Consider the following 12,140-nt stretch of genomic DNA (forward strand, 5'->3'; position numbering starts at 1 on the left):
AGTTTCGATTGCATGAGCACAAGTCCTGAAATAATGTCTTATAAGATTCTTTAAGAAAGCTGTAAAAAAAAACTTGATTTGGTGGATCATAAGTTTTAGGATATCATGTGAATGTGCTCTTGGATCAACCTCAACACCACTTCCAAGCTGTCATTGATCATTTCTTGAGACCGTATACAGGGATTGATTATTAACCAAAAATAAAAATTAATTTCATAAACAAGCAGAAGTGTAAAACATAAACCTTTGTATCTAGTATACATTACATCAATTAATTTTATGTGTCAAGGATATTGAAAGTAATTGCTTTTAGAAGAATATATGATCTTATTCTGTAAGACATAAATCTGGCACAAAGTACACACATAAAACCTCATAAAAAAAACTGAACAATACTATGGATGTGTGCTAGTATTTCTAAGGAGGGAGGGAGGAAGAAAGATAAGTTGTACCTGCACATGTAGCTACAGAACATGAGAAAGAAATAAGACAAAAGGTACACTAATCCACAAACAGAAAAGCTATAAGCTCTGAGTATACAGAAAAATAATGATAAATCTAAAAGTAAAAGAAGGAAAGGCATTTACATATTACAGATGTTATGCATGTCAAGGAAAAATGTAAATGTAAATAGCAGTAAAATATGTCTAGAGGACTTAAATTACAACTTGAAAAGGTTATAACTTCAGTGATTGAGAGGGAGAACTATTAAAAGAAAGTGTGGTACTTATAAGGTAGGGTAGAGACGGCTTCAGAGGATGATAACTTCAATAATTGAGATGATATAAGGAAAACTATTAAGAGAGAAGTGATATTCAAAAGATGAGCTAGATAAGTATTTTACTCACAAAAGTGATCCCACTAAGTTCAAGTTATAGCAGTATACGAGCCAAATTTTATTTTACTTCTAATAATTTCAAATGGAGGAGAAAGAAGTATACATACATTATTCTAAACTCAATCATTCAAATAGCTAGTGGATATTTTTAGCCCAAAAAAATAACAGGGAGACCAATTAATGAGTTGACTCTAAGTCATATGAACTTTGGATTTAGGTCGTATTCAATTGTTGCGCTCAATATGAAACTACTTTTTCTCTACATGTTTGAAACTTTTGAGCTGATTGTATTCTTCTCTGCTATATGTGATTTCTATAATTGAGAACAACAAATTATTAGACATATAGTTACAACTGGAACATCAATTAAAAAGAAATAACAAGTAAATAGTAAATCCAATATAAACCAAAGTGCTAATGTAATCATTCGTGGCATTATCTCTTCCTAGATCTTTTCGCTAATTTAAAAAAAATAAGAATCTTAGCTCCATAAATTACTATTCTGTATTTTTTTTCGAAAATCATTTACTTGAATTACAGCTTGTTATAATCCCAATGTCGCAACATGTTATTCTTTTGCATAACTGATTGTTCAACTATAACCATCAGGACTTAAATGTATTATCATAGACAAATTTCAATAGGTTAACCAACACTTGATCAAAATCCTCTTATGAAGTTTGACTAATGAAGAAGTATGGAGCTAAGTAAAAAGATTTAGTTGCTTCTCATAATCAACAAACAAGCAGGTTATACAAATCTTTCTTTCACGTAGCGTGTCATTAGCAGCTTGTTTCTCAAGTCAATTATAGCTTTTAACTAAAAGTAACAGATACCCAAAAGGAATAGCATTTCAGAACCCAAAATATAAATTTGATAATAAATTTCTTGAAGACAACTTAAAAAAGAAAAGAGAGAACAAGGCATAAAACTATTTATTCTACTTTTTGATATCTTATGTGAGCATTGGTTAAGTCCGCTGATAAGCTAAGTTATAGTTGAAATATGACATGCACATCCTGCAAGTTCAAATAGGTGGACACTGTACCACTGAATCCATAATTTTTGTTTGGTAAGAATGAATACTCTGAGCTGTGAATTGAAAAAAAAAATACATATATTGAAATGCAGTATGAAGTTCTTAATTTAACAACAATTATGATAAATAAGGTAACGATCCATAATAACATATTCGTGCTATTCACATGGCAGCCTCTGAAGCAAGCAAATGGCGTAAAGAAAAACAACCTCCACATAGTCTTCTCAATTTTTTTCCAATTAAACCATAAAAATGATTCAAAAACTAACCACCAATTATCACATTTATGATCCTAAAATCCCCTACACTGCACTGACTACATATTGATTACCCACTACGCACATTATGAGACTCATGAAAAATATCTTAATAGTGAAAATAATAAAATAATGAATCAAAAGTACAAAAGCTGCCATTTCTAATCATAGGATCAACTTTGAACCTCATTCAAGAGGAGGTTGGAAGAAGAATCAAAAGAGAAACAATGAAAAACACAAAAATCAATGAGCGAAATAAGGGGACAATAAGACCATTGAGGAGGAATCAATGTGAAATGTAGTCCGGCAATACAAATAAAAATCTAAAAGGGGGTTATACATTAAAATTTTAAATTAACGATAAGTAAATTTCACCTGTTTTAAACCTTAAAAAAATTCAACATTTCAAAGGGGTTATACCTCAAAATTAGCAGAGAATCGACCTTCGGCGGACTAATTATGATATATTAAAAAGGGAAAAATAACATATAAACCCTTCAAAAATAACAATTGAAAAGGTATACCTCAATATTCCTGTTCAGCAGTTCGAAAGATTCAAGAATACTCCATCCTGGTAAACGATTGCTGCTCCAAGAGTTCATTCAGCAAGAAGCAACAGCCAAGTTTATCCCAAATTGTGAAACAGAAAGTTGTGTTCAAAGTATGATTAGAGATAAGAAAAAGCAAAATTCGTAAAAGAAGATATGAAGGATATGAAAAAGTTTGTGAGGGAGATCTGCTACTAATAGTAGACAATTGCGGCTAGAACTCATTAGCAGATGGTAGATGATTAACAAAGTAATAGTTAAAGAAAATTCTAGAAAGAAGAATGTGAGGAAGGACACGTATGTTAGCAGAGCAATAAAAATTCAATTTAAGATTAGCTATGTGAAATTACTACTTTATCCTTGGTCGACCATCATTGCTTTTTTATATAATAGAAATAGAAATTCCCATCGAACCAAACGATCACCACCCAACCCAATATAAAGGAGAAAAACTACAAACCTTTAACATAAAACGTAGAAACACGATGCTTCATGCCAACGACAGATTTATAGGTAAAAATATAGGGCACGTAAACCCATCGTTTCTCCGTAAAATTAGATATTTTATGCACAGAAAATAGGGCTTTTTATAGAAATAGCCAGCGAAATTTAATGTTTACTTTTCTTAGCCGGTATACATGAATTAGACATTGATTATACATAATTATATACATATTATATATTGATTATATGTATGTAGACATCGAAATTTTAAGAGATCAAGCAAATCCTGAATTAAAGATACTACATGACTCTTGAAATCCTAGGAATCTATTAGGGTTTCTTGGAGGTTACTCTACCCTGAACCCTAACTCACACCTATATAAAGGGATACATATTCCCTTGAAGAGGTGTCTCAAAATCCCATAAACTATAGGGATATTCACAAAGAGATCAAAATATGGCCGGATACTTATTGATAATCAAATAGTTCAAGGAGCTGGAGATCAATACATCTCCAGGAGGTCAGCATCATCTTACATTCGAGAAATACGCGGCTTCAGCCCTTGAATCACAGAGATAATAAGGAGAGAAGAATCAAGGGAGAAGCAGAATTGTACTCACAATTGATTAGTAAAAATATTTTTCTCTTATTTTGTGATTGCAGTTTATTTTTCATATGTTGAAAATTAGTTGCAAACAATGCATATTATATATTTGTGGGCTATTTTTAGTTTAGGTGGTTGGATGAGCGGCTATTTAGGTTAATTCTTCTTTCTAAAATTGGTATAATATTAACTGTTGGAACCCATTCTCCGAGAAGGTTGAATAGTGCACCAGGTTGAAGGTTGAGTTAATTACCTAGAGGAATGGGGATCCATTATCACTTTATTCATTTTTTCCTCCTTTATTTTAGTAGTGCACCCATGTGTGTGTAAAATGATTAACTAAAGGATAATATAAGGTGTGTATGTTTTATTTTGTTTTCAATTTGAACCCTGGAACGATTCATTGGGTTTAAGATTTTCACAACTAAGTGTAAAATTTTACTGGAGTTTTAAACCCAAAAGCTATTGCTGAATTCAAAGTTTATAAGTTCAAAGCTCGTGAAATTTTATGAGACTCAAACTTTTTACAAACAAATGCAAATTTTGTTGGAATTTCAAACCTTAAGAATAATTATTGGAGTTCGAAATTTTATAAGTTCAAACTCCATAAACGGTTTATGGGGTTAAAATTTTCACAATTAAGGATGAAAAAGGTGCTGGAGTTTTAAACTCCATGGACAATTGATGGAGTTTAAAGCTTTATAAGTTCAAACTTCATGAACAATTCATGGGGTTCAAAAAATTCACAATTAAGTATAAAAATTAATTAGGGTTTCAAACCCCAAGAACAATTGCTCGATTTTGAAGCTTTATAAATTTAAACCCTATGAACGACTCATTGGTTAGATAACATTCCGACTAGATGTGAAAATTCGTTGGAGTTTCAAACTTTAAGAACGATTTGCTGGAGTACGAAACGATATAAGTCCAAACCCATGGATGATTCATAGGTTTCAAATTTTTTACAACTAAGTGTAAAATTTATCGGAGTTTCAATTCCTAAAAACGATTGCTGGAGTTTGAAACTTTATAAGTTCAAACCCCATGAACGTTCGCGGGGATACAAATTTTCACAACCAAGTGTAAAAATTTGTTGGAGTTTCAAATCCTAAGAACGATTACTGGAGTTTGAAGCTTTATAAGTTCAAACCCTATGAATGATCCATGGGGTTCTTTCGTGTTTTAAGTAGGGATACTTTGTCCAAATTTATTTTTCACATAAAAAGTGATTATTTTCCTATTATAGTTCAAATTGTGGCTATTTTCCTAATAGTAGCCGGTCCGAAAAATGGCTATTCCATTCAATTTTTTTAATATTTTCGGAGCGGCTATACATTGTAAAAAATTCCAAAATTTCCATATTTTATCCTTGTAACTAGTAGTATTAGTTATCGGGAATCTTATAGAAATGTCCCTAAAAATTCAAACTTACCAACCCTAGCCATTAATCGTAAACTTACCAAAACTAGCCAAACACATATAAAAATTGAAATCCCAAAAAAATAAGGTTCTTTCTCTCCAAGAATCACACACAAAGATCCCCTTCCATGTTTTCAAGCGTGATTAGCAACATTAGATGCAAGATGGAAAGAAAATTTCTTGAATGATGTAGCAAATAAAGTGATGAACTACAAAATATATATATATATATATATATATATATACAATATTCCAAAAATCTAAGCAAAAAAAGACTTTTTTCAATGGGTATGGTTGAGATTCATTGAACATATAGATGAGTCAATATATAAAATTTGAGTAAGATTAGAGGTGACTTGGACTGATTTTGTATCAAAATTTGTAGTTAAAATCGAGTTCAAATTTTTTTTCTGCGACACATGTGTCAAACATGTATCATGCTATGTATACATGGATATATATATATATATATATATGTTACATATTTGATACAAATATGATACATATGTGATACACACGTGATACATAGTGTGATACACCTATATTTTTTTCATGTTTATCTTCTACTTCGAATTTTCAATTCAAACCACCTCAAAAATTCAAGTTTCTTAACATGTATCCAATCTATTATGATAATACCCACTCAAAAGAAAGCAAAAATTTGACCCTTTTTGGCTATAAATGATTAATTGGCTAACATTTGACTAATATTAATAATATATTATGAATTAGTCAATTTGTATAATAAGCTACTTATAAACGGAGTGTTTTACCGTAATTATCCTTAGTAACTAAACGACGCCTAAGGATTATTTTGACATTTTATTCCCCTCAAATTCAAAGACATTGCCTAAACTTACTTTCAGAGACTTTATTTGTGTACTATTCGCCACTCACCAGTAAGGAAACCGGAAGCGGGAGCGTGCGCTCCAAAGCCCAAGAATTGAGGGCAAGCCAAAACTCACCGAACATCTCCGGCCACAATCCACCTCTTCCGGCAGTCGTCATTAGTTGACATCTTTGTCATAAGTTTCTAGTCCGGGTTGTGCATCGTCTTTCGTCTTCTTAGTCTCTCGACTGGTGTCTTCTTGTTTGTTTAATATGGACCAGCAATCGGTCCCGATTCCGTCAGTTGTTCCTCCGTCTCTTCCGCCACCACCACCACCGTCAGCGAGCAGTTCTAATGGAGGAGGAGGTTGCCAAGTTCGGTGTGCTGGTTGCAAGATGATATTGACAGTCGCTGCGGGACTGACGGAGTTTGTGTGCCCTACCTGTCAATTGCCGCAGATGCTGCCTCCGGAGCTCATGCCTCAACAACAGCGCAGCAGTGCCCTGGCTCATGGCATTGATCCCACAAAGATCCAGTTGCCCTGCGCTCACTGCAAGGCCATACTTAACGTCCCTCATGGCCTCTCTCACTTCTCTTGCCCTCAATGTGGGATCGACCTCGCCGTTGATATCTCCAAAATTAGGCAATTTCTTCCTCATCCTTCTCATCCTGCTGCTCTCCGTCCTCCTCCTCCTCCTCTACCGCCTATGCCCCAGGAAGAAGTTAACGAGGTTTTTATTCTCCCTTACCGCTTTCTGTTTATTCTTGGGAAACATGCCCTAAATTTAACGCCATTGTATTTTGTTGCTTTTAGCTAAAATTTTCCACCTGACAAACAACCATTTACTACAATTAGTTAATTTCCAAAAAGCTTAAGAGATACATTAAGTAAAAGGTCATTGAAATTGGGGAGGTGAAGAAGTATCATTTAGTCAAGTGGGAGATAGTGGCATCTCCTATTGAAGTGGGCGACTGAGTATAAGGGATTTGATGGTGTTCAATAAAGCATTACTAGGAAAATGGATATGGAGGTGTGGGGTGGAAGAACATTCATTGGGGAGGAGAGTGATTGCGGATAAATATAGGGTAGAACGGGAGACGATGGAGAACAAACAAGATAGCTTAAACTAAGGAGATGCTTTTTGGAGAAACATTGAGAGGGTGGAAAATTTCTACGGCAATGTGATGCTCAAAGTAGGCGATAGAAAAGAATTTCCTTCCGGAAATAAACTTGGTTTGAGAACTGAGAAGCCCTTTTATGTGGAACTTTCTCCACTATCTTCATAATTTTGAGTCAACAAACACACGTAACTACTTGGTGAAGGAACGGGTTGGTAGAAAGGACGAAAGGATGAAATTCTTCTATGATGGACTGTTAAAAGGACAGTTTCCTCAATCATCCTTATGGGTTCCCTAGAGTGCTTTTTTTCTTTTAGATAACGTTTCCGGAAGTATTCTGTAGCATGCAGGCTGACAATGATGTCAATCTACATCAGGTTGGTACTAATGTGCAAGATCGAGAGAGGATGTTAATCATTTGTTACTTCATTGTCCGATCGCACATATACTCTGGTGTGCCATATGAAAGATGTTTGGAGTTGCATGGCTGGTGCCTGTGACTGATGTTTATAGGAGGAAAGAGAGGAAGAGCACGACATATAGCTCTTTTGATGCTGATGTGGACCATATGGAAGGAGCGGATCAGAAGAGTGTTGAAGAAGTTGAAAGCTCAAATTTACAAATTAGTGGAACATTGATGTCTCTCACTATCTTTTGGATTATTTTTTGCATTCCAATTAGCGTAATGACGGAGTACTCTTCACAGAGAACCATGTTTTGCACAAGATTCTTCACTTTTGGCATACATCTTGGATGCAGGGATTTGCCCCTTCATATCAATAAAATCCTAACTTTTATTTTTATTGAAAAAGTATAAATTTTTTCAGTATCACTAGAGTTGTGGTCTAATGAGAAGAAAGGTTATGCTCAACAGTAATTTCCTTTAAAAATAAATAAATTAATTATAGCAATTCTTCTGGTTCAACTTTTTCTGCTACCTCTTTTGATCAGATGACGTGTATACACTAATTGACCTTAGGAAACTTTGTTCCATACTTTTCAGTTCTTTACATTGCATTGTGATCTTTCAGGTTGCCATTGAAGTAGAACGTGAAGAAGATGAGGGTGGCATGGCTGGAGAAACTTTCATGGACTATGTACGTGTTCTTTTCAACCTCTGCTATTTACTCCTAATATTGTAGTAGTGGGAGAAATATGTGAGTAAACCCTTCAAAATTTTCAAGCGGTTATCTTCTTTTTTATTATGTAAAATGGTGTAATGTTGGAGAAGAGAGAGTTTGAAACATAAAAGACATGTGATAATGGCTGTAGAGAGTGGAGCTGGGGTAAAAGAGGGATGGGTATGTCCTTATAAAAAAAGAGAGAGAGATCGGTGTGTTACTTTTGTTACAATGACTTTACTAACTGTTCACATTTCTTTGCCAGTAAGGCGGTTGTGAGCTTTTTAATGGAGAAAATTGTGACAATGTTTTGAGGATACTAACTCCAAGAATCCCCTTATCCAAAAAGAGAAAAAAAGCTCCAAGAATCTCCCCCTCCCTAAATGTGGTATCACATGATATCATCATTGATTTTAAGCAGTTGAGATCTTTGTGTTAGTATATTACAAGTTGATGGTTGATCCTTTCAATTCTTGTTTTCTTTTCCTGATTCAACACAGCGGCCTCCCAAGCTATCTATTGGACCTCCACATCCTGATCCTATAGTGGAGACATCTTCCTTATCTGCAGTACAACCACCTGAACCCACCTACGATCTGGAGATCAAAGATGACTTGGAAAGCTCAAACGCACTGTCCTGCCTACAAATTGAGACATTGGTTTATGCTTGTCAGGTTGCTATTCTGACTCATGTTACCCGGTTCTGTTTGCAGGCTCTTACCTTATGGTTACTGTTTTCCTGTAACAGAGACACCTTCAGTTCCTTCCAAATGGTACCAGAGCAGGATTTTTTGTAGGTGATGGTGCTGGTGTGGGGAAAGGACGAACAATTGCTGGACTAATATGGGAGAATTGGCACCACGGTAGAAGGAAAGCATTGTAAGTTTTCGGCTAAAAGAAGTACATTTTTGGTCCCTCTGGGGCTCTATCGATATATATATATATATATAAAATTTTTTTTCTTTCTTTTTTGGTAAATAAGTACATAATTTTTTTGATGTTTTAGTTTTATCACTTATCAAAAAATATTTTGTTTTGTCGTTTATACTCCGATCATAGATGGAATTATTGCATCTGAACCTATTTCTCATTTTGTCTTTTGTATTTCTCTTATGGTAAATAGTTTTCTTAAATGCTCATTTTTTTGAATGGTAAAATGCCCTATCTCTATTATAAAAATGCCACGTCCCAAACTATCCGCTAGACGTGACTAGCACCCACCTAGCTAACTTTACCTGTTACACGAACCAGCTCTTACTATACACTTAGAATTCATTCACGACATTTGATAAATTAAACAAGTATTCAAAACAATATAATAATTAATTATAAACAATATAAATTAAACAAGTATCCAAAACAATATAATAATTAATTACAAACAATTAATATCTCGAAATATCAAATTAAAACTCTCACCCAAATTTCACACTAGACCACGGAGCATATAAAAGAGAATTACATAAGTTTAATGACGGGTGTGCAAACCCTAGAAGAAATAAATGAAGACTCTGTCGGCAACCTCCATGGACAATGTAGTGGCTCTGCTCAGCAACATAATCCACTTGAATGAACTCGTCAACCACTAGCCTTCTCCTCCGCAACCTTATCTGTATGGACATACAAGTAAGGAGTGAGTTATACGTGAATATAACCCAGTAAGATCCTCGACCTATAGCTTCAAATACCCCTGGAACAAGTGTTAGAAAATAAAAACACACATCAACAAATATGATATAATAACACAACATTTATCATAATAAAGTATATCAATAAAGCTAATATAATTATTTAGAAGCAACAACACTTCATACACAAAGGACTTGTCATCACCGATGGTGGACAAGGACTTGTCATCACCGATGGTGGAGGAAATCAATCAGGCATTCTGACGAGTCCGCGACAGTATATGCTATGATCCAAAGTTATCATGGCTGTATACCACACTGCCCTAAAGTATATTACCCCAACAAAGAACTAATTTCTAACCCCAATACGCCACGGCACAAAGCCACGCCACACTACAAAATCATGTATTAAATAATTTCCACCTTTTTAACAAAATGATATATATGCGGCTGGTAAAAAATTCTGCCAAGCACACGCTCGTCCTTACACTTGGACCAGGCAGGCTAAATACATTTTGGAAAATGGATTTTGAAAAGCAAGCGTCAATGCTTAAAGTCCCACTTACCTCGCTAACGATAAAGTTCCCCAACCTTACAATAGTCAAAACACCAACTAAACAGCTTCCAATAGCCTCAATCTATGCAAAATATTGATTAACGATGTCAATTATGCTAGTCAGGGTCATTTCATAATTTTTTGAATAGGTAAATCAAAGTCGACTAAAGAGTCAACTCCCTATCAACATGGTCAAATTCCCAAACCAGTCACATTTTGAGTTACCCATAAGTCGTAGAGCCCAAATTTTTACAATCAAGTTTCAAACTTCCAATCTTGATGTTAATTGATGGGTCAAATTTCGATTTTCCTAAATTTCTAGCTTAAAAGCTAAATCTTAACTTTCTACACCTCAAGTCATGAGTTCCAAGATGAAAGCATCTCAATATCATAATTCAACTGGATATTCTATATACATATCCAATATATTAATGTTCATGCCTTGAAGAGTAAAAAGCATAAGGTAAAATAGATTGATAACTTATAATTTGCGATGTTCTGAAATTTCAAATTGGAAAGGAATGACCTCTCGTCGCTTTTTGTGTTTTACGAGCCAATAATTTAGTAAGCTTAGTGTCTATTTCCCATAAATCTCTAAACAATGATTATCACAAATCAAAGTTCTGCTTTAGCTTCCCGGGGAGCCGGCGCCGTCATATCTTTTCCAAAGACCCCCCTTGCATTCTATTCTCTTTCAATAAATCAAAAGCACTTCATGATTTCCCTAAGTCCCTTTTGTCTCATCCAGTTAACCTTATGATGGGCTTGGCCCACTTTACCATTGAATTATCAATCAAGATCACTTTATTTTCCAACTTTGATAAGTAATATGGATTTGGCCTACTAGTAACCTAGTTAATCCTCAGCTCATACTTAACGTGTGTGTGTGTATATATAAATAATAATAATGATAATAATAATAATAATAATAATAATAATACCCGATTCATTACCCGATTTGTTATGCAACTCTAAAGCTAAGTAAATGATAAGTAAAGAAATACCTTAAAAGCTCACTTTTAAATGCCAAATTATTATAAAAATAACAAAAAGCAAAAGGAAAGATAAACTTTCCGTGCTCCCCTCGTATCTCCTATGCGGATGGGAAGAGCGGTCAAGGTCTTGAGTGTGGAATGAAGATAGAGAGGAGAAATGGTGATGATAATTCTAGCTAAGGCTGTGGCATCCTGCAGATGATGAGTATTAAGCGGTCAAGGGGTCTTGAGTGTGGAATGAAGATAGAGAGCAGAAATGGTGATGATAATTCTAGCTAAGGCTGTGGCATCCTGCAGATGATGAGTATTAAGCTGAGAGAGAAGGCACATCTGAGTTGGGGCAAAACGAAAAGCTTACTTTCACTTTAAGCACTCTACTCGCTTCTGCACTCTTTTTCCTCTGGTAATTGTTATTGGGTCAGTGTGCACCTGGTTTTTGATACGACCTGTTTTTTCTCAAGCTGGATATCCAAGTGTTATCTTCTTTTGGAAGATTGAGAAATGAAAGGTCTTTCGTCCATGCCCAAATGCCTACTGACTTAGTAAAATCTGTTGACTAAAATCCAACCACGGCTATTGTGTAGAATATGTGATATATTAAATCTGAAATATGATATAACTATGACAAAGATATGTGAGAATCTGTAGATATGATATCTTTCAATCTTTGTAAATAGTGCATTAGATTAGGTAGATGTTCATATGTAAAGAACCCATAAAGTTTAGTGTTATTATGATAAAA

At 34.5% G+C, this 12,140-nt stretch overlaps 1 protein-coding gene across 1 annotated transcript in view; it reads left to right on the forward strand.

Annotated features, from left to right (window-relative positions):
• The first annotated feature begins 6,011 nt into the window (after positions 1-6,011).
• The window catches only part of LOC109207344 (protein strawberry notch), a 46,410-nt gene continuing 40,281 nt past the window's right edge, over positions 6,012-12,140 (forward strand). The window contains exons 1-4 of the mRNA XM_019370244.1: positions 6,012-6,710; positions 8,130-8,195; positions 8,720-8,893; positions 8,968-9,098. Coding sequence (XP_019225789.1) covers positions 6,252-6,710; positions 8,130-8,195; positions 8,720-8,893; positions 8,968-9,098 — 830 coding nt within the window. The 5' untranslated portion in view covers positions 6,012-6,251. The remainder of the gene's footprint in view (positions 6,711-8,129; positions 8,196-8,719; positions 8,894-8,967; positions 9,099-12,140) is intronic.

Source organism: Nicotiana attenuata, unplaced genomic scaffold (genome assembly GCF_001879085.1).
Source record: "Nicotiana attenuata strain UT unplaced genomic scaffold, NIATTr2, whole genome shotgun sequence".
Classification (NCBI taxonomy): Eukaryota; Viridiplantae; Streptophyta; class Magnoliopsida; order Solanales; family Solanaceae; genus Nicotiana; species Nicotiana attenuata.